This window comes from Mytilus trossulus, chromosome 10 (genome assembly GCF_036588685.1).
Source record: "Mytilus trossulus isolate FHL-02 chromosome 10, PNRI_Mtr1.1.1.hap1, whole genome shotgun sequence".
In the NCBI taxonomy this organism is placed as follows: domain Eukaryota; kingdom Metazoa; phylum Mollusca; class Bivalvia; order Mytilida; family Mytilidae; genus Mytilus; species Mytilus trossulus.
Genome location: NC_086382.1, coordinates 49,190,311 through 49,212,862, shown reverse-complemented (window position 1 = coordinate 49,212,862; position 22,552 = coordinate 49,190,311). Strand labels below are relative to the sequence as shown.

General features: G+C 30.2%; 1 protein-coding gene across 2 annotated transcripts in view; it reads left to right on the top strand.

Annotated features, from left to right (window-relative positions):
* LOC134687548 (radixin-like) overlaps positions 1–18,769 on the top strand; it is a 28,322-nt gene extending 9,553 nt beyond the window's left edge. The window contains exons 3-15 of one of the 2 annotated variants that reach the window (XM_063547928.1): positions 478–561; positions 3,126–3,221; positions 3,782–3,886; positions 4,626–4,795; positions 5,832–5,915; positions 6,504–6,650; positions 7,281–7,377; positions 7,865–8,138; positions 8,578–8,738; positions 9,959–10,175; positions 11,981–12,082; positions 15,780–15,883; positions 16,530–18,769. In XM_063547928.1, coding sequence (XP_063403998.1) covers positions 478–561; positions 3,126–3,221; positions 3,782–3,886; positions 4,626–4,795; positions 5,832–5,915; positions 6,504–6,650; positions 7,281–7,377; positions 7,865–8,138; positions 8,578–8,738; positions 9,959–10,175; positions 11,981–12,082; positions 15,780–15,883; positions 16,530–16,694 — 1,806 coding nt within the window. In that variant the 3' untranslated portion in view covers positions 16,695–18,769. The remainder of the gene's footprint in view (positions 1–477; positions 562–3,125; positions 3,222–3,781; positions 3,887–4,625; positions 4,796–5,831; positions 5,916–6,503; positions 6,651–7,280; positions 7,378–7,864; positions 8,139–8,577; positions 8,739–9,958; positions 10,176–11,980; positions 12,083–15,779; positions 15,884–16,529) is intronic. The other variant, XM_063547929.1, reaches the window with a different exon arrangement.
* The last annotated feature ends 3,783 nt before the right edge of the window (positions 18,770–22,552 follow it).

The window sequence follows — 22,552 nt, the reverse complement described above, 5'->3', positions numbered from 1 at the left end:
TTCAGTACTATGTAACAACATGTTTTTTAAACAAATAAAAAAGACTTTATTATCAGTGTCAGACAAGATCTTCTTATTCTGAGAGGAAATATAATACACTTAGATGCTAAGATGAAGCAGGCAGCATCAGCATGGTTCATTGTTAGTCGAAAAATAAAATGCAATTCAATGTCATTTAGGCTTAAATGAGAAGTATGTCCCTAAAGCGCATCTTTTCATCTATTGATTTTAAATTAAGAGTTGTGGTAGATAAATTGAATTCGACATATATGTATTGATTGAGACCATACCTAATGACAGCCCTCATTACCAGATCCTGTGGAAAGAAGATTTGGTAATTAAATCCTAAGATATGACATTAGATGCTCTTAAAATATTATATGACAGTTGCCATTAACATGATTAAGTTCATTTTTTTTTAAGTTTAAAGGTTGTTCACCATGTTGACTGTTAATTTTTGTTTCTTTTCTTTTTCAGGTCAATGTGCGGGTTACGACCATGGATGCTGAGTTGGAGTTTGCCATCCAGCCCAGTACCACAGGCAAACAGCTCTTTGATCAGGTACATAGAAAGAACAGCTCTTTTTCAGGGACAAAATACTTTATAATGTATTGGCTACTTGACTGATAGTTGAGAGGACTTTGCTATGTTGTCAGGTTTTAGTGTTCAACTGGTTTTATTTCCGTGATTCAAGTGATTCGATGTAAAATGTCCTCCTATTTGAAAGTATATTGGATTTAAGTGGACTGTACTTGGCAACCATATCCAACTATAAAAGTGATAACAATAGTTAAGAAAGGCTGGACAAATTTAAATCTGCAATGATAAGACATACAACTGGTTAAGCATAAATGTTATACTTTGGATAGTCTCTCATAAATACTGGAATTTAGTCTGTCCGCTAGTCATAAAGTTTAAATATAAAAAACAATATTCTTACTTTTTGGGGGGAGGGGGGAGAATGGCTCTGAACATATTACCAAACTTTTTAAATCCTCAATCTGTCTTAATGCAAATAAATATGATCAAAATAATTCTTTGATTTACAAATTTGCAAAATGACCTTTAATTTTTAATATAATGAATTCATAATTTATCAGAACTGCACCTATAAAATCATATATCTCTTATTTCTATGTTTGATTAATTCAGATGAAAGACAGGCTGTTGTTATTCTATTTACAAAAATCATATTTATGACAAATGTGTCAATAGTTTGATATATAAATGATGAAACATCATTATTATGAAAATATTTTTATAACCAAAACAGGAAGAATTGATATAATTATAACATTTGTGGTTGTTACAGTTGTACAAGCCTGTCGACAGATTTAAATTTATACACAGGATTTTGCTTGCTATTGAATTAATCAGGCATGTGTTATCTTTTCTTTTGATAATTTCATTGAATTTTCTGTATAAGAAGTGCCCAGAATCAAGATATTGAAAGTTATCCAAGCAACCTTGTATGTTTGTCTCAGGAATGCGACTTTTTATTAAAATTATCGACCCAATAGCAATTAAAGCTTCCTGTTTACAAATCTATTTATACATGCATTGTATGATTGTACTGTTTACCATATATGGAATTGTTTCAACTGTTGATTGTTTAATTCAGTTCATGATGTTATGTTTACACTATGAAAATGATTTTATCTGTATACTTGTATGGATAAATGAAGAGAAAATCCAGGTTACCTGATATACTGAATAAGTTTCTGTATCTATAGGGGTTTATAAGGGTATTTTGGAAGGCCTGATTATAAGTGATATATTGAAGAAGTTGAAGACTGGGTTTATTTGGCAATAGTCCTGAATTTGACTGTGAATCATATGCATTTATATTTTTGCAGTTGATACTTATATATAGCCTGCATTAAGGTTTGGTCTGGTTTAAATTTAAAATTTTGAAAAACTTTGGCATATCTGAATTGAATTACACAAAACTTGAAAAGAAGATTGTTCATATGCACCTTCTCTGAAAACTATTGTAAGGCATATCAAGGTTTAGCAAAATAATAAATTATGATTGATTTTTATCATATCATTATTAAGTTATCTTTTCATTGTTGACACATATTTGTCAGAAAAGTAGAAAATAGTTGTTAAAGTTAAAGCTGTATATACATATGTTCTTTTAAATGGTGACCTATTAATCCTAAAATATTTGTTTTTTGTTTAACAAAACACATTTTGACAATACATATAGTTTCTTTTTATCTACATCATATTTTTATCATGTTTATCATGCACATGTTTAAGAGACCTGATTTCAACTGTCCTCTAAGTTATAACCTATATGTAGACCTGATACCACTTATTCAGCAGTTTATATACATACATTGTCAGTATTTAACATAAACAAGTTTCTTCTTTTGGGGACATTTAAATACCCACAATTGAAGTGTAAAGTTATATACATTTCCTCAAATGAAATTCAAAACTTCTTGCTTCAACGATATTCTCGTAAAAAGACCAGGTTTCATTCAGTACAATTGAGGCAAAGTAAAGTATTTGTGTTATAAGTTTGATTTAATAAAAGAATACAAGTGAAGGCATTTGACCTGCAGAATTTTATTAAGATATTTTTTAACAATGAAAAGAATTAAGGACAAAACCATTTATTCATATTACGGATGTAAGCTAATAAACCACAAATGTACAAAAACTACATTTAAAATGTTCACAGACAATTAACTCCAGATACTTTATTTAAGTTTATGAGTTGTACAAGAATGGTTCAACTTATTGGCTTTCCATTCATGCCATTATAATAGATGATACAACTTGTCATAGTGTGTACAGTTTTGAAGAAGAAAAATGTTTCAATATATATATCAGTCAGGGATATAACTCTATAGGGTTATAACAGGAAAATAACATACATTTGTTATTGTGGACTAAGAGTCCCCTAGAGCTCACTACAAATGAAATAATTTTACAAAATAACAAACATATGTTATTACAGATTTCCAAAAATTTAAGGAATTAAGAGTAGACAACTCATGAAAGTATCTGTAATAACACACACAAGTTATTTTCTGTATTAACCCTATAGAGTTATCTCTGATGTATATGTAAAAACATCTTTATTTGAATTAAATTTTGTTTTGTAATTTCAGGTTGTTAAAACAATCGGTCTTAGAGAGATTTGGTTCTTTGGTCTACAGTATGTCGACAGTAAAGGTTATACCACATGGCTGAAACTAAACAAAAAGGTGTGTGTCTACAACAAACAACATGTTATAAGTCACTAAAAGCTTTTCCAAAATTTATCAGGTGGGCTTTTGGAGGCACTGAAAATAATTCAATATGGGTAGTTCTTTTTCCTTTGAATTTTAAGTAGAATGAAAATTTATGGATGGTGAAAAATAAGCAGTAAACAGCAAACAAGCTTGTGAATATACTGAAGAGGGAAAAGGAAATCAGCCTACTTATACCCAGGGATGGGTGAAGTCTGTAATGATGAGAAATTTTCTATGGTCGGTTAGATCACTTTGCTAGCTGATTTATATTTAAACAGGACGGTGATCACAGAAATATATTACATTTTCTTCTTGCAACAAAATACAAAGTATAATGTAAGAAACACCTAAAATATCTGCACTTTAATGAAGATGGCAATTACACCTCTTACTACATTTATAAGCACTAAATATTTTGTCAATAATCAAATCTGGTATCTAACCAGAGCAATTATTTATTGACTATAAATCAACATTGAAAATTATACTCCCTTTTGCACTAATCATGCTAATGATTATTTGTATGTTTTCAGGTTTTAAGTCAAGATGTTAAAAGAGAAACACCTCTACAGTTTAAATTTAGAGCAAAATTCTTCCCAGAAGATGTGTCAGAAGAACTCATTCAAGATATCACACAGGTTCTTATTAGTTTTATATTTTATGACAGAAATGATAAAGGGGGGAATAGAGTTATGCTTTCATATAATTTGATTGTATGCATATGAATACACACCTGTTTAAAATGTGTTTTTATTGACCAGGGTATTGAAAATATGATTATAAAAAATAAAGAGCAGAAAGCACTTGCAGTTTTAATTGTCAATATGATTTCCTTTAAAGTATGTTGAACATCAGAGCGTTTGATTTATTGACCCCATTGTGACTAAATATGGCTTTGTGTTTATAAATAAACCAATATTGGAATCCCATCATAGACCTATGATTAAACAGTGGGAAATTGAGATTACTGCATTAGTTTGTGTCGCTGTCAAACCTCACAGATTTTAGTTCGATAAATTGGTTGCTAAAATGCAGTTAATAAAATATCAAAAAAAAGATGAACATTTTATTTCCACATTCACCATAAACTACAATGATTCATTGGCCTGTAGTCATGCAGTTTAGTTGTTGTCTGGATAATAAGATTTATGTTTATTTTTTGTTTTCTTAAATACATTTTACATGTAGTTTGATATATATTTTAAAATTTCTTTCTTAACAATTTGTTTGTGCCCTTCATAGATTAGATATTTTGAAGGGGATATGCTGACCTGGCGCTTTGCCTGCTTTTCTTATGTATGAAAGACTGTTTTCAAGTTGCTTTTCTTATGTTTGAAAGATTGTTTTCAAGTGATTTTCAATTATTTATATTTACAGAGAATGTTTTTCTTACAAGTAAAAGACTGTATTTTAAGTGATGAGATCTACTGTCCACCAGAAACCTCAGTGTTATTAGCATCATATGCCTGTCAGGCCAAGTTTGCTGACTACAATAAAGAAACTCATCCTAATGGATTCTTAGCAAATGAAAGATTATTACCACAAAGGTACATACAAATTGAATAAGCTAACAGAAACGGCTACATTATCTGTACATAATTTCATAGAAATTGATCCAATATCGACCCATTTAGGTGCGAATCATATTTCTGGCCTGGATAGATATTTGATCAATTTCTATGAAACCGCTACATTATCTGTTAGCTGTACTGTGAGACATATATCGTTAAAGTTGAAAGCACAGATGGTTACAAGAAAAAAAACCTGCATGATTATAACATATATCCTGAAATGATTTAAAGTTTATGCTGAAGGAGTGTAAATGTTGGATTTTTCCCCCCAATTTTCCTTTAAGAAATTGCTAAAGCAGTAAGACTCCAGCAAGTTCTAACTGTCTTATTGTTGGGGTTACCTGTGGTGTTAAGATAAATTGTATAAAAAAAAAATACAGATAACTGTGTTTTATTAAATTTATTGTTTTTTTATTGCTGTCAATCTGAAAAAATGTTCATTAGGTTTTTAATTTGATCATTGTTGCTGTCAAATTAGAACTATAAAAAAATCATCATAACTGTCAAAATAATATAAGAAATTGATCTCGTTTAAATTGAAATACCTGTTTAATCAGTTTTAAATTTATTCTCTTTAGTGTGTAATGAGGAAATATTTTTTGTCATGAAGAAAACAAAAAGTTTGTTTAGTCACTTATCATCCTTATTGTGCTACTTTATATTCATAAAAATAATAAGAATTAAGTACGTTACTTCCTTCAACAAAAGGCCTACTGCAAAAAGCTTTTAAGGGGCCAAAATAACAAGACTTTATATATTATATTATATTTAACTGTTAAAATAATTCATATAAACACTCTGAACCAGCCTCATTTTTATTAGCTCACTAGGCCTGGACCGAAGGGCCAAGTGAGCTTTTCTCATTACTTATTGTTCTTCGTCACTGTCCGGTGGCGTCTGTTAACTTATACAAAAATCGTTTTCTGAAACTTAAGCAAACTTGGCCATAATCATTTTAAGTACAGAGTATTATAATTTCTCTTATTATAACTCCTTTTATTTCATATTACAGAGTGATGGAACAACACAAAATGACCAAAGAACAGTGGGAAGAAAGAATAACAAACTGGTGGAGTGAACATCAAGGCATGCTCAGGTATTACAAATATAACATATTTTTAATCCTTGAAATTCAGCTGAGATCAATATGAAGAAACTTACTGGTAATACATACACAGAAAGCAAAACATGAAACTGGTAATACATATAAGGAAAGCAAAACATGAAACATCTTTGGGTTTCTCTATGTGAACCAGCTGTGTAATGAAGTTTGCGTTGTTGTTAGATATTTCTATTCTTGATTTACTGATAAATCATCTACCTTCCTTAAGAAGCGGTATTTGTTATATCCATGAGAACTCTGAAGTTGAGATAGAGATCAGAGTATTGTAAAGCATGATGATGACACAAAAATATGATTTATTTTTATGTTAAAAAACAGTAAGAAAAAGTGAAGAAAATTCAGTTTGTTTTGAATATGGTCTTCTTACAGCAAGTATCATATTAGCTAATATTCTTGAATAAAATCAAAAAGGAGTATAAAATTACAATTTCATTTTTTGAAATTAACCTCGTGTGCTTATTGATCTAGCTTATTATTTTGAATCAAATGACTAAAAAGCTCTGTTAAACAAATCTTGAATATCACCATGATCACTGTCATTTAATATTTCTTTCTTTTCAGGGAAGATGCTATGATGGAATATTTAAAAATAGCCCAAGATCTAGAAATGTATGGAGTTAATTACTTTGATATCAAAAACAAAAAAGGAACAGAACTGTTATTAGGTGTAGACGCTCTTGGTCTCAATGTCTATGAAAAAGATGATAAGTAAGTATACAGATGATTGAACATATCATGCATATCTTGTAACAGGTGCTTGACAATAAAATTGAGAATGGAAATGGGGAATGTGTCAAAGAGACAACAACCTGACCATAGAAAAAACAACAGCAGAAGGTCACCAACAGGTCTCCAATGTGCAAGAAATTCCCGCAACCCAGGAGGCGTCCTTCAGGTGGCCCCTAAACAAATATATACTAGTTCAGTGATAATGAACGCCATACTAATTTCCAAATTGTACACAAGAAACTAAAATTAAAATAATACAAGACTAACAAAGGCCAGAGTTAATTGTACCTTATTTCATCCATATTGTTGTCATTGTTTTTTAGTAAAAATGTTAAATCATTTAAATTTGAGGATTGATATTAGTCAGTTACATTCAAGCTTTCATACCATGTAGAAATTATATGGTTTTATGTTCTTTCTATGCCTTACCCCTTAGGTGCTTGGTAATAAAGTGTTACTCATATCAGTCATTCCTTTCTTTCATCATCCTTAAAGGAATTGCCTAAATTGGATAGAACAGTCATTTTGATTCTTTGTTTATAGACAAATTGAAATTTTTTTAAATGTATCTTGTAAAATTTAAATAACCTGCATAATTATTTTTTTCAGACTTTCACCAAAAATAGGTTTCCCATGGAGTGAAATTAGAAATATTTCGTTTAACGACAAGAAATTTGTAATTAAACCAATTGACAAAAAAGCTCCAGTAAGTATTTGACATGATGTGAGTTTATAAATATCAAGTATGCAATAAAACAGACAAAACATATACATTATATTATCACACATCTAACTTGACACAGAACAAATTAAAGATAGCAATATAGATTTAAAGATTGAACATGGAAACATTCTTGGAGGATGTAAGAGAACAAATTCACACCCTTTGAACAATGTTATTTAGAATGCAATCATGAAAACCAATTTATATTTGGTAAGAATGAACAGGAAATAAAAAAGTATCTGTAACTGGTCAGATTGATCTTTAACATCACTTTAAAAAATTACTTATGAATCAATGATTTTTTCATAAGTCAATTCACACAATACTATTATAAATTATATAAATTTATTACAAGGTATCCTTAAAATAAATGATCTGATATATATCTTTACAGGTCATATTTTGAATGATCTCAGCATTGTTAGATTTGGAGATAATTGCTGACTTTTAATATTGCTAATCTTTTTAGGATTTTGTGTTCTATGCACCTAGACTACGAATTAACAAAAGAATCTTAGCTTTATGTATGGGTAATCATGAACTATATATGAGGCGAAGGAAACCCGATACAATTGAAGTACAACAAATGAAAGCTCAAGCCAAGGAAGATAAAATGTCAAAACAACAAGAAAAACAGAGGTTAGAGTCAGAAAGAGTAGCCAGGGAGGAGGCAGAGAGAAAACAACATGAAATGGAAGAAAAATTACGGAAATTTGAGGAGGAGAGTGAACGGCGAGGAAAAGGTTAGTGAATATAGACTCCGTTATCTTGGCTTGGCTGCTTCAGTCTTTACTGATTTGTTCCACTGAGAATCTGTGCAAAATGTTTTATCTGGTTTTAAGAAGATATCTGATGAACTATCTGTATAAGATTTGGTTGTTCTTTCTCAGTAAGATCAATAGTTTTAAAAATTGATGAAAAAAATACACAGTAGATGTAAAGTCAAATTAAATTCAGACCCTTAGTTTAACAACTGATGAAGAAAAAATGGGGTTGTCATATTACATTATAAAAATCTTAACTACCCCCTAAACCATGTAAGAAATGTTTTTGTTTTCTATTTAATGATATCAAACTGTATGAGATATTTCTTAATAACATCTCAACTTCGTCATTCTGTATGCACTCATATCACGATTGTGAATAAAATGAGATATGTATAAATGTTTGAATTGTTCTTAGAAATGGCTGAACAAGAACAAAGATTAAGAGACATGAACGATGAAATGGAAAATTACAAAAGACAACAAGAAGAGCTTGAAGAACAGAGGAGAGCTGCAGATGAGCTTCGTAGACAGTATGAAGAGGATGCACACATGGCACAGGAAGAAAAAGACAGACTTGTATGTTTTATTAGGCTTTATTGTTATAGTTATTGCGATACTCTTTGTATAAAAATTGATCTACAACCAAACAATTTTGCATGAATTTTGCATGTTAGGGCTTCCAGCTTCCCAAAAATATGGCATTAAGAATTTGAAAAAACACACAAAAACTAGTAGAACAATTAAAAATAGGTGTGCTTGATCATTTAAATAAATGGCATAAGGTCTTGAAAACTGCATTTGCCTCTGATAAATGCTTAGAGACCAGTTTTCATCATTAATGCATTGTAATGCCATAAGTTGACCTAAATTGTTACCGTCTTTGCTTGGGATTGGTTGCTATTTAAAGCCCTGGCAGCTGCACAGCCTGAAGGACTATTTAAACATTAATTACAATGAATGTTAGGCATGTAAAATAGTAGCTATGTATTAGAAGCAAAATTGGTAAAAGTTGCTTTATTGCTATAGATTGATCAGGTTGCAGAAAAAAAAAGATTGGTATGTAAATATAGTGGATCAAAATATATACATGTACTACAACATTTTACTGAAGCTGTAAACCTTAATGTTTGCTAAAAAATTGAATCATTTGAAAATTAATTTTAGAATTGTTGAAAAAAAACCTGCTTTAATGATCTAAGGGCAGATAACTGGTAAATTATAAAGATTTGGTTTAAAATATATCTCAAGATTTAGTAACAATAAATTTACGGGAATTACTCCTGCTTCAATATCATGTTTATATTGCATGACTTATGGAAACAATGGTTTATTTAAATATTAAACTTTTATCGTGGAAATCTTATATTGACTAAGACTAACAGATGTCGAACTACAAAATATAAATATTTTGTCTATAACAAATATATTTGCACATGTAATCCATTCATTTATGTAAAGCTATACAAAAGATCCACCTCCACTTCATGTGTGTAGAAAAAAGTAGGTAATGTCTGCAGAAATCTTATTTTCAGGTTGTAATAGGGTATTATTTCAAAATTTTGATTTCTACATCTGGAAATGGATTGAACAGGGACAAAATAGAAAAGTTTTTGTTTGGGCTCAGATGAAAAGTGCATATTTTTAACGAATATTTTTAACAAATATTAGCTAATGGTATAAACTTGAATTATACTTTAAATAATGGCATTCATTTATCGAGTTTGAAAAATATTATAGAGGCCTAACTGAATTACTTATATAACTCAGTGATTTATAACAATGTCTTGCCTATTTAGGCCCAACAATATGCTGATGCTCAAGAAGAAATTCAGAGAAGTATGGCAACTTTGGAAGAAAAAGAATCTGAGATGAATGTTATGCAGTCAAGCTTAGAACAAGCACAGAAAGATCGTGAAGAAAAAGAACAAGCTCTAATTGAAGCAATGAATGCTATCCATGTCCGTGAAACAGAACATGAAGAAAACACAGTAGAGGAAGTTAACCATGAATATAGTAAGTCTCCATTAATCACCTGTTACCACGGTTATTTATTGTTTTGTTTATAGTTTGTGAGGTATACAAATGGTTATGCTAGATATCAATATTCAAATCTGCCTGCCAAATATTTTATTGTTAACTGCAATTAAAAACTGACATTATCTACATATCTCTTGGGCAACGTTTAAAGTACAATTTATTTGCATGGTTAATGGACCCAAATTATATCAAACAAGAGAGAATTGACCTGGTTCAAGGTCATCTTTCATTTAGGATTTCACTCAAAAGTTAGTACTTAAATGCATGTATTTTTTTACAAATAACCATTGTGTTGTTTGTGTCGGTAAGATATATGTTGACTTTTAGGTTTTTACTGATAAAAATATGTGTTTGCTAAGTTTATACGATTCAATATTTCAAAAAATCAAATGGTTTAATAATTATACATGCAGAAAGAAAGAAAAAAATAATTTGTTGGCAGGTTTGAGTGTAAAACTATTTGTGTATTAACTATTTTCTACCTCACCAACTCTGTTGTTTTTATATGGAAATGGTCAAAGAAAGTATAGCAGTTGTGGGCACTGCACTAACCAAGTCAATTCAATATACCTTATATTTTTGGTGTTGTACAAGGCCAGGATTAGAATTAAGATGTTTTCCATAGTCTGACCATAAAATAAACATTATCTTACTTTTTTTCTCTCTATTTTTTCTGTTGACTTTGGCATGCTGTTTCAAATATTGAACAATTATTTAAGTTTGTATGATTATATATCCAAAGTGTGACATATTTCTGAGTTCACATATTATTCTTCTGTTTTGATATACATTATATTGAATTTTGGTCTGATAATATAGTATATCCATTACCAGTCAGGCTATGGGAAATAGAACTACATTTTAAAGTCTGGCCTTGATTTATATATATGTATATATACATTCTCATCTTCAGTTTGATAATTCTGGCTAAGTTATACCATTCCATAGTATTGACTGTAATTTTCCATAACTTAACTTTTCTTATGGCAAATATCAATCTTGAAAAACACATTCTTTTTTAACCTACTTTCTGTAATAGCAGACCAACTGGAACATACTTTTGTAAACCAACAAGAAAAAATATAAAATATAGCATGTTGGACAATTTATACATTTACAGCATTTAATTATATAATGGAAAATTACTGTCATACATTTATAGACATTTCAATCTAGTTTTCTGACTAAACATATCGTGGGATTACATTACATAGCATCATGAGAATTCAAGTCACTTGTATGATCATGCATATCAGACTATTACAAAAATTTGTAAGCATGAAAATCACTATACCTATTTGCTTTTAGCATGGAATTTATTGCAATAGCTAATAAAATTAAACTGCAGAATGGGATTTATTCTTACCTTTTCCTGAAATTTAACCTTTGACCTTTCATTGTTTTGCATGTCAACCTTTCAAAAGTTAAAACAAAAATGGGAATGTGTCTTCGTTTCATATGGTGCAAAGGCAAATATTCAGGTATTGTGGTGTGGTGTACAATACTTGTACAAATGGCTTGATGGAAGATATTTGCCATAATTCTGAAATTTCAGTCAGAAATCTGAACATCACTGCACAAGTTAGAAGCCAGGGGTTTAGTTGCCAGATTGTTAGCCAACATGTGTTAAATATGCACATTTATTCAAGGTGTCTTGAATTGATGTTAACAGTAAGTGCACATTTTGCTAGATAATATGTTTGACCAGAAATGCTCTGAGTGTTTATTCACTATCGAGAGCTAAATGTGTTTCAAATTTTACTTTCTGTTTGATAAAATAGGCGAACACGTTTCATCATCAGTGGACACCATGCATAGCGTTGAAATGACATTTGAAAATGATTACGAGGAAAACACTGTTGAGGAAATGAACCATGAATACAGTAAGTTGGACGTGAACATGTCACAGCACTAATGCCTTTAGCTTCAGCTGTCGTTCAGATACAAATGTTTGTAGGCTACTACTTACAGGGGTAGAACACGGTTTTTAGATGTGGATTATTTTTGTACTTTACTATAAATCACTATTTTCTAAGGTTTTTCAGATATTGTTAATATTACAGGGTTACCAATGTTAGTTATCGCTTCAATATCCTCAAAAAATCATTTGATTACATTCTAAAACAAAGGGGAAAAATATTACCATTTAACATTGAAAATTTCTTCAATCAAAAGTTGGAATATGGTTGTATGGTTGTTCATGAATATAGTCCCTAGTGTTGACAGTGGGTTACCATGGTTACTTGCCATTAATTTTTATACCCCTTCCAAATTTATTTCTCCATGTTTAATGCCTGAAATTGCAAGTTAAATTACACTGTAAAAAAATTTGGGTCCAGAATTTTAAAGGAAAGTAGTGATTTGGTCAAGCTGAAAAGGGTTAAAATTAGCACTTTGGAAGCTGTCAAAAGATTTCAAGATGCCCTAAACATAAAATTGTCTATATTTTGAGTTAGAGCCAATAAAGTTTTCTATAATTTTGATATAATTTGTCCCAAAAGTAGTACAACACACTAAAAATAGAAAGCGCAGGTGGGAATTTTTTAGCTTTCATTTATCATGTTTATCTTCAAAAAGAACTACAAAATAATTGTGGTCTCGGACCATATGGTAGGTAGCATGTTAAAAATTGCTGAAGCCTTCAATTCAACAATAACACTATATAGTTGATATAACTAAATATGGTTAAAGTTTTTAGATTTTGAAAATTAAATGAAAGTTTTGTTTATTACAAAATTATTCAGCAACCAGTTATCTATTCGTGCCTTAAGATCAATGCATTGTCTGAGACAGATGTGTTAAATTAAATTAAAAAGTAGTCTTAGGGCTTATTCATTAAAATTTAAGTAGAGATTTGTACACTTTTGTAAACTCAGTCAACTTTTGAAAGCATAAATTTGTATATCCATCCCCCCAAAGCCATGTAAATAAATGTTTATATAAATTGATAAGATTCCTATGAAATAATCAGTTAATAAATGTTCATCTACATTATGTAATAAGAATACAAAAAGTATCTTTTACCATGATTAGATTTTGTATTTCAGGTAATGATGGTAAATTTTGAAAAAAAAATTGTAAACAATATAAATTTGAAAGTATATTTGTATTCAGTATATTAAGTTAATGTTAACAGATTTAGGGTAGATTCAGGAAATTTGTATAGGAAAAGAAATGCAATTCTGAAGGGATATTGCACATACATTTGGTCCTTATAACCGTTGGCACAGCCTGGATCTGCTTTAATCAAATGCTTAACAACTGTTAACACAAATTTGTAATAAACCATTCATTGCTGTCAAACGAGATAAAGGTGTAATTTCAATGCCCACAGACTTATATTATTCAAACAGATTGAAGTTAGATAACATATTTTACTATTTCTGTGTTCCCATAGAACTTAAAAGCAGGCTCTCTTTTTTATTCGGTTCATGAATTTTTCACCTGGTGGGGTCAATTATTAAATAAACTCCAAATTGCCTTACCATCCAGCATGCAGTATTTAGAAGGAAGTGCAAAGACTAACCTCTTTGCCAAGTTCGGAGCATTTAGATGTAAGTGAAAACTTCTTGGCTAAGATTAAGAATATTTTGTCCTATTAGGATCACAAGTTACCTGCTATAACCCTTTAAGTAATATAAAGTATTTTAGAATTAAACTTGTGGTCTAGTTAAATTCAGGGTTCAGTCAAATTTCATTAACATGTTAACATCGTGAAATGCTTTTTGACTTTATGCTATTATTATAATAATTTAGTTAAGGTTGCTTCTGTTTAAAGTATTTAAAAATCGTTATAATAAATAATTAATGAATTGAAATTTGCATATTAGTTATGAATGAAAATGCCTTTATCAAAAATAATTTAAAAACGTCAAAATGAGTGTACAGCTAAAGCAAGTTTATAAATTATGAAGAATTTCTGTGCTTTTATGTATTTACTTTGCATGTAAACATAGACTCTCTAATTTAACGGTACTGTTTCAAGATAAGCTGCTGTATTTAATTTGAACTTTATGAGTTTCCTGGATAATACTAAAACCAAACAGTTTAAGTAAAAATAAATGGATAATTAAAAAAAAATATTGGTAGAATATTAATGGAGGATCAGGCTGTAGAAACATAGACATAAACATTTTCTTAAATATGCTTGAAAAATTTGCCAACGAATATTTAACAAACCAATCAATTATCATAGGCAGGATTCATCATTAACAGTTATGTCCCCTTTTAAGCTTGAAGTTTATACAATTTTTAGAATCCCCTTTGTGATGGAAACTCATCCAACAAGGCTGTTTGTTCTTGAAATTGTACATATAATATATGCATATCAGTGAATTCTTCTTTGAGTCTTTAACCTTTGTTTTGTCTCTTCATTAATATCTGAGTGTACAAGATATATAACTTAAAGCATGCTAATACAATATAAGATAATTGGTTGTTTTTTTCTTTTCATAAGAGCATGAAGCCATGAACATGTACACATTTTCAGCCAAATGCATGTCAATGTTTTTAAGTGATGTTTAGCTTTTCTGCATGATCAGCATTATTTATGTATTGCTTGATATATCATAGAAAAGAAATGTCTTGTATGACTTTTTTTCAGTCCATCTTTGTATAATCATCATCATTATGAATTTAAGTTTAATGTAGGTTTGCATCTTTTTCTTAAACTATACCAAAGGCATTGACAACTACTACGCCTTTGGATGGAGCATAATCTTTAGTCAAACCATATGTATTATGACTTTTTACAACAATATATCTTTTCTGAAATATTTGCGATAATTAATAGTTATCCTGACCTGCATTTTATTGTTGAATTAGTTTTGAATATGTATTAGACACATATTTCAGTTTTATACTGTTGTTCTAAATGTGAAACATGAATTTATTCAAATGAATAAGATTGTAGCTGTTTTATTCCTATCACATACATGTAGTTAGTAGTCAGACACTCTGTTTATTTTAGCACACTCTCTTTATGTGAGTGCCATGGTGTACTGGCACTTGGATTAAAAAAACACATGCATCTTTTATCCATGCACATTTCTTCAGTTCCCTTGTATTTATATAAAGATCTAAACTGATGTGTAAATGAATGTTTCTGTTTAGTCTTCTTAACATCCTGATGAATCATGCTATTGATTGAAAAAATATAATTGTTTTGATTGAGAAAGGGCTATCAAATCCAATAATTCTTATATCAGTGTTCATTTTCAACCTTTAAGTCTTTATTACCAAATAAGTTGAATTGTTAGATCTTAACAGCTCATCATTGTCATAACTCATTGAAAAGGAAAGCAATCCTCTGTTTTGAATAGAAATTACATTGAGAAATAACATTCAGTTAAGTTCAATACTAGATAATAAAAACTTGATTGCCAAATGAGACAACTATCCATTAGAGTCCAAACAAGGTGATGTAAGAATTTAAAGGTCACTGTAGCGCCTTCAACAATGAACCAAACCCATACCACAGAATCTGCTATAAATGGCCCTTAATACATTATTTTTGTAATTTTGAATTTATTTTTTTTGTAGTATAAATGGGTATTTAATGTTTTGTAATGTTTGTTTTAGGTGCTGATCTAGCTAGTTATGAACAGGTAGATGATTTACCCAGACCCGAGGAAGAAAGACTTACAGAAGCTGAGAAAAATGCCCGCATGAAGGCTCAACTTAAGGTATGATGTGACCTTGGTCTTATGCTTTTCAGTGTTTTCCAACAACTTATTAATGAAAGATTAAGAATGTTAAAAACTTATAAAAACATAATGTCAACTCACGTTGTTTTTTTCCATTTAAACTTATGACCTTGTGGTACAAATTGTGTATAACTAAATGATTTGCAACCTTGGGCATCGTCTGTGTCCCAGGACACATTCCCAATTACTGTAAACCAATTAAATTTCGCGAGCAATTTATTTTCACGACTTTCCCCGAGTAAAAAAATAACGCGAAATTAAATCGTCGCGAAAAGGAATAACTTGGATCTTTCCCTATCAAACTACATTAAGCAAATAAGAAAATCGGGAAATTAAATCGCCGCAAAGTTGACTAGCTGGGTATATACGCGAAATAAAGTATCCGTGAAAATAAGTTGGTTTACAGTATGTTAAATTTGAAGTATTATATGACTGATAAAATGCAGGGATTTTTAGAGGCAACCAGTTATACCGTATCAGTTGGTGTTGATAAAGGATAACGTTACCACATGATGAGGACATGTATTTTAAAACAATATTATTTATCCATGATAAGGCGATCTTGCATTTTTTTTGCGAATTAATTAAATAAATACCTGCTATATTGTTTCTCATTTCTTTACAGTCACTACAAGAAGAGCTTCAGGATACAAAAATAGATGACAAAGCAACAGCCTCTGATTTGTTGCATGCTGAAAATGTTAAACAAGGAAGAGACAAGTACAAGACACTGAAGCAGATACGACAAGGAAATACCAAGAAAAGAATTGACGAATTTGAAAGCATGTAAAAAATTGTACACTTTATAATATAAACAAGTCAAAAACTGTGATTGCATATTTTTACCAAGCTGTTTTGTATAATGTATGAAAGATCAAGAGTACATAATCCTATGGATTTTCACTTTCTGTGTGTGAAAATGAACAAATTCTTATCATTTAGATTTGTGCCTAAATTAAGTATGAAATGAAATTTGAGTTTCTTTTTTCAAGAAGTTGTTTAAGTCTGTTAGTTATATATTTATGCTGATACTATAGTGCAACAAATCTCAATAAGCCTGTGTTCAAATATTTCATTGCATTCCCATATTAAAAAAATACTAAGGAAGTAGAAATATTCTCTTGAATAAGGGACAGCTTGGAATTTATTGATATTAGCCACGTGTAAATATGCCAGATGACTTTAAAGTCTAAAATATCGTCTCAATTGCTTTGAATTCTACTTCGTTTCATTTTGGATGATTTATGAGGCTTGTTTTGGATACTTTGTGGGGAAAAAGTTATACAAAATTTAACCAAGTCACTTTTTCTTAGTTACTGCAGCTAATTATGGTGCTGATCAATAGGAAAGTAGAATTTTATTTATAGTTTTGATTGATCTTTAAATAAGTAATCAGGATTATATCTCATTTGTACAATGCATTTAATTAGTCAAATAAACATAGATCATGACTAGAGTTTTATTATAATTTTATTCCACACAGTATAAAAACTGCTGTTTAAATGGCAATTTTTTTTTCGGCATGAGAATTATGCATACATTTGATTATAACTTAACAGCCAAAAGTTTTCAAGAATAGATGATAATTTTAGCAAGGATGCAATGTAACTATTTACAGGAAAAGTGAAAATTAAAGCACTTCAGAAATAAGATGTAGGCTAGCCTAAATATGTAAGTTATTGGTTGTAATATCCTCTTAAAAAACTTTTTTTATTGTTTGAAACAAATAAATCTATGTAATCGGACAAAATTAACTGTACTTAGTCTATATAGAATGTATATTAGAAACCAATTGTTATAATTTAATGCTTGTATGATTAACATTTTATTCTCATTCAAGATGGTCAGAATTTAATGTGCATATCAGTTTCTTTTTATTTTTGATTATTTATAAAATTGATTAATATCTTTTGTCTAATCTATCATGTCATTTTCATTATCTGCTAGGACATAAAAGTGCAAGCTTTATACATTGTAGTTTTTATTATATACTGACATTTGTGATTTTATTTAGCTTCGGCTAGTTTGTGTAAGGCATTCTCGACAAAAATGATATAAGTGATAATTACAAAACTTACAAATTGATTGACTAAAAATTCCCGATGAGGTTCTTTATTCAGCTTTTACTGAATAAGTATCTGTTGTTTTATTAAGCATGCTGAAGAAATATTCTTTGTATGTTGTGAGCTAGTATCACAGCTGTGGATAATGGCACAAGAAATGCAGAACTGGATAATTTGAAGAAAAAATATATTTTTGTACTGTTTTTATTTTAGTTAAATGCCAGTTTTGCCTAAAGTTAGACAAATTCACTTGTCATTCCATTGTGTGGTATATATATATATCAAATATATAAAAGTTTATTTGTTTTGAGGAGTAGTTTATATAATCTTTTTCTGTCTCAGGGATGTATGGTCTACCATGGTGTATGCTCGTTTTCTGTAAAGTCACAAACCTATAAAATTGTTAAACACCTATAACCATACTTGACTGATTGTTTCTGGAAGTGACATTTTTTGGCTTTGAGTTTTGATTTTAAAGACACCTTTCAGTTAAGAATGATTTGTTTATTTTGCTTTGAGTATTATTCCAAACTTTGTAGATAAAACTCCTGAAATTTCATATTAACATATGGTACAGGTTCTAGATATTTTCAAGAAGTAAACTTTGTTTTTGTTTCAGCCATAAATCAAATAAATGGAAATTGAAGTACCACCTATTAGAGTTTAGATAAGATGTTTTTTTTTTTACTAAGCTTCTGTTTGTGTTTTGACTAGACCATTGTCTCATTGTCACTATCATATCTAATTATAATGATGAAATGCAAATTATCAACAAGAAATAAAATTCTACTAAACTATATAATTGTTGATATTTTTCCTGTGGTGTAACTTTTGTTTGTCATTTCTCTCAATGTGATGGTCATTTACCAGAGAATTTTCGTTGAAAGACCTGCTGATTCCAACTTAAAAAAACCTAAGTACAATGATATTTTAGAATTGCGCAGAAAAGAATATTACAATAGAAAAATAGAGGATACAGGGTATTCATCCATGATACAAAAACAGCACACACACAACAAAAAACACATAAAAAGCATAGGAATAGCGTTTTTATTGCAGTTCTTCATCTCAAAGTCATAGTGAAACCTTTAACACAAACAAAAAACTCCCCCTAGCAAAGAGAGGATTTTTTTAGCATAACTAATATTGGATACCCATTGTAAGATGTAACATAACATCAACACAAACAACCCATATTTATAACAAACTACATTAAAACCTATCAAAATTGATTGATTGATTGTTGGTGTAACAAACCACCTCTAACAATATTTGCATTATCATAGTGATCAATTTTCAATTGATAGAGATGCCTGGAGAGAACCACCCACTATTAAAATAAAACCACAAGGGCAAACTAAGCCATATTGAATTACCTGTTCCAATTTTAGTTTGAAAATGCTGTTACTATTTACTATAACTAGAAAATATGGGACGAAATTCATCTAAAAAAGGTGAACAGATACCAACAAGGCAATCCAAAACTATAAAGATGAAGAATGATGATAACTGGAATTCCTCCAAAAGAAAACTGATATCAAGCCTACACCTGTCACATAGTGCTGGTTAAAGAGTAAAAACACAAAAATACTGAACTCTGAGAAAAATTCTAAAAGGAAAATCCAAATTCAAAAGACCAAACAGATCAAACGAATGGATAACAACTGTCATATTCCTGACTTGGTACAGGCATTTTCTAATGTAGAAAATGGTGGATTGAACCTGGTTTTATAGCTAGCTAACCTCTCACTTGTATGACAGTCACATCAAATTCCATTACATCGTCAACGATGTATGAACAAAACAAACATACTCAAAGAGTAAAAATGTCAAAAATAGGGGTACAGCAGTCAATATTGTGTTATCATTAAGAACATCCCTCATTTTTTCCTTTTTATCACAAAGTCAAGGGTTAAAAAATATAGACGAAACACTTGTAGATGTAAGTATTGTGACTTGTATATCTTCTGTAGCATTCAATGACAATGACTTTGTTCCACACATGTCAAAACTGAGATGAAGTTCTTCAAATCTATCTATGATAAAACCTGAATCTATGTGCAAATAATTTAATTTTGGATGTAACAGGTCTTCTGATTGGCTGAAGTTATTTTGTTATGAGCCCATAGACATAATTTAATCATGTGAATGTGACGTCATAAACGTTTTTTCATGGTTTTCTACGGTTTAAAATGGAATTTAGAATTAAATTGTAAGAAATGACTGTAATATTTCGTCTGTCTATTCGAAATAACATAAAAATGTGGTGCACACTGTTAAACAACCCACTACACACGTTATTCAGTGTGCACCAAATTTTTATGTTATTTCTTCATAATCAGAAAAAAATATTACAGTCATTCCTTAATAAATTGTCAAAATTTGATTCAAAATAAAAAATCCAAACAAACTTGCAAGCAATAGTAAAATAAAATATGATTGGACAACACTAAGACTCGCAAAACTCGGATGTGAGCTCTGGTGAGCAGAATGGTAGATTGAAGCAACTGTAGTTAACAGATGTTCAAATGTCACAAATTGATAGGAATACGATAATGTCGAGGTAACTGACAAAAAGCGACGGGAATTGCATGAACCCCGCCCAAAAAGGAGCAACATCCACATTCGTACAGGGTGTCACAATCGGGAATAGGAATGCAGTTGCTGCTCCAATAGTACAACACATCACGATATTCTTTGCAATTAAAAACTAAAGGCACGAACTTTCAGTTAGATGCAGCAAATATATCAGTAAAATAATTCCGGAAACACAATACCTGGAAGATTTGAGGCCTGCATGTAGATGCTAAGTAAAGTCCAGAACTTGGCAGACACTTTCTGTCAATGTTTAGATGCAAGTCCAGGTGTCTGGTAAGGCAATAGTAGTTAACCGGTGTGAAAATAATCTTATAAATTGTTTAAGGAGAGATAAATCAAGACAATAAGCTAACATTGAGGGAATTGCATGAATGACTAGGAGCGGCGGCAGAGAAAGCGTGAACTGATGTGCATTCATCAGACGCACACCCTGTAAACAAAGTCCGTTTGTTTACTCGTTTTCTTGATATAGTGTTGCGGTTCTTAAGTTAACATAATTGATATTGCACTACCTTATAGAAATATGCCTGGCATGTATTCAGGAGTCAGATTTGAGCTTGTTTTCATGTGATTGTGATTAAAAGAGACTTAAAGTGACACACATAAAGATGACATTGTTTCGGCTTTATCAAAAAATTACGAGTGTTTTTTTTGTGTTGTTTGAAATTAAACATTTTTTAATGTGACATTTAAACTTAACTTAACATAAAATTATTAATTCTGTGTGATTTTGAAACCAAGTCGACAACCATATGACAGAGATATGGTGTAAATCAGACACAATGGTATTTGTTTAGTCCCAGATTACGTTGACCCAAGCTTGTCTGGCAAAAAACAGCCGTTGGACGTCGGAGGAATCTCTGACTAAGTATTTTTTATAGCTATCCTTGTAAATGTTAAGGAAATTTTCTTTTATTCTAGTATTTGATCTGCATATAGTAGTCACCCGACAGTCACTATCAATAAGCATGGTCATGATTTTTATTTTAACGGCGATGAATATTGCGATCTGTAAATGAAAATTCTGGTATTGGATCGTTCAGGAAATTTCCTTGAAAAGACACAAGCATGGTTTAAAATACAATTGTTGAATTATAAGTATCAATCATGTAAAAAAATAAAGGAATTTGTCAACTTATTTAACATTATGATATGTAACTGAGATGATAAAACACATACCATTCTAATAAAACTACTAAATGTGTATTGCTCATCACTATTCCAATGACATTATATAAGGTTAAAACATTTGTTACCAAATTACCTTTCCCTGACCAATGGTCGTTACTACGTTATACCACTAAATAAAGAGACTCCTAATATTTTTATTCAGCAGCTTATTCAAATGGTTCGCAAAATTAGGAATATTTAATATATTTGACATTTATATATTTTTGATCGATAAAGACCCTTTTTTACGATCATAAAAATTTGAGAGAAAGATTTTGAAATGCAGATTTGTTTTTTTTTGCAAAAACTATTAAGCGTTCTAATCATTCTGTAATTTCATGGTGATTTATCATCGTAATTGGAATAATTTGCTACCTAACTTACAGTCAACAGTCAAATATTTTTACGAAATTATATGGGTATTTTTTTAATACACGATGCATCACCAAATCCCTATAGTTCGCTCCAATCCAATGTTAAAATTATATGCAAACATCATATAAACTCAATTTTGGGGGCACATCCAACCAGATATTGTTTGCTTGACCACAAACTAATAATACTAGTCAACATGTTCTCCCCTTTGCAGCAGTATTTTATTTCATTTGCTTTAACTTTCCGTTGTGATGAATCGTAGATGGAAAGTATAAATAGCCAAGTTTCATCCCTGCTTAATTTACCATCGTTTTAAAAAAACAAGATCTTAATTTGAAAGATGTGTACAGTAATAAAGGTTCTACTTTTACAATGGTGTTATAAAACGAAATAAAAATCACTCGCAGAAAAATATTACAGTTTCATTTACAATCACCAATAA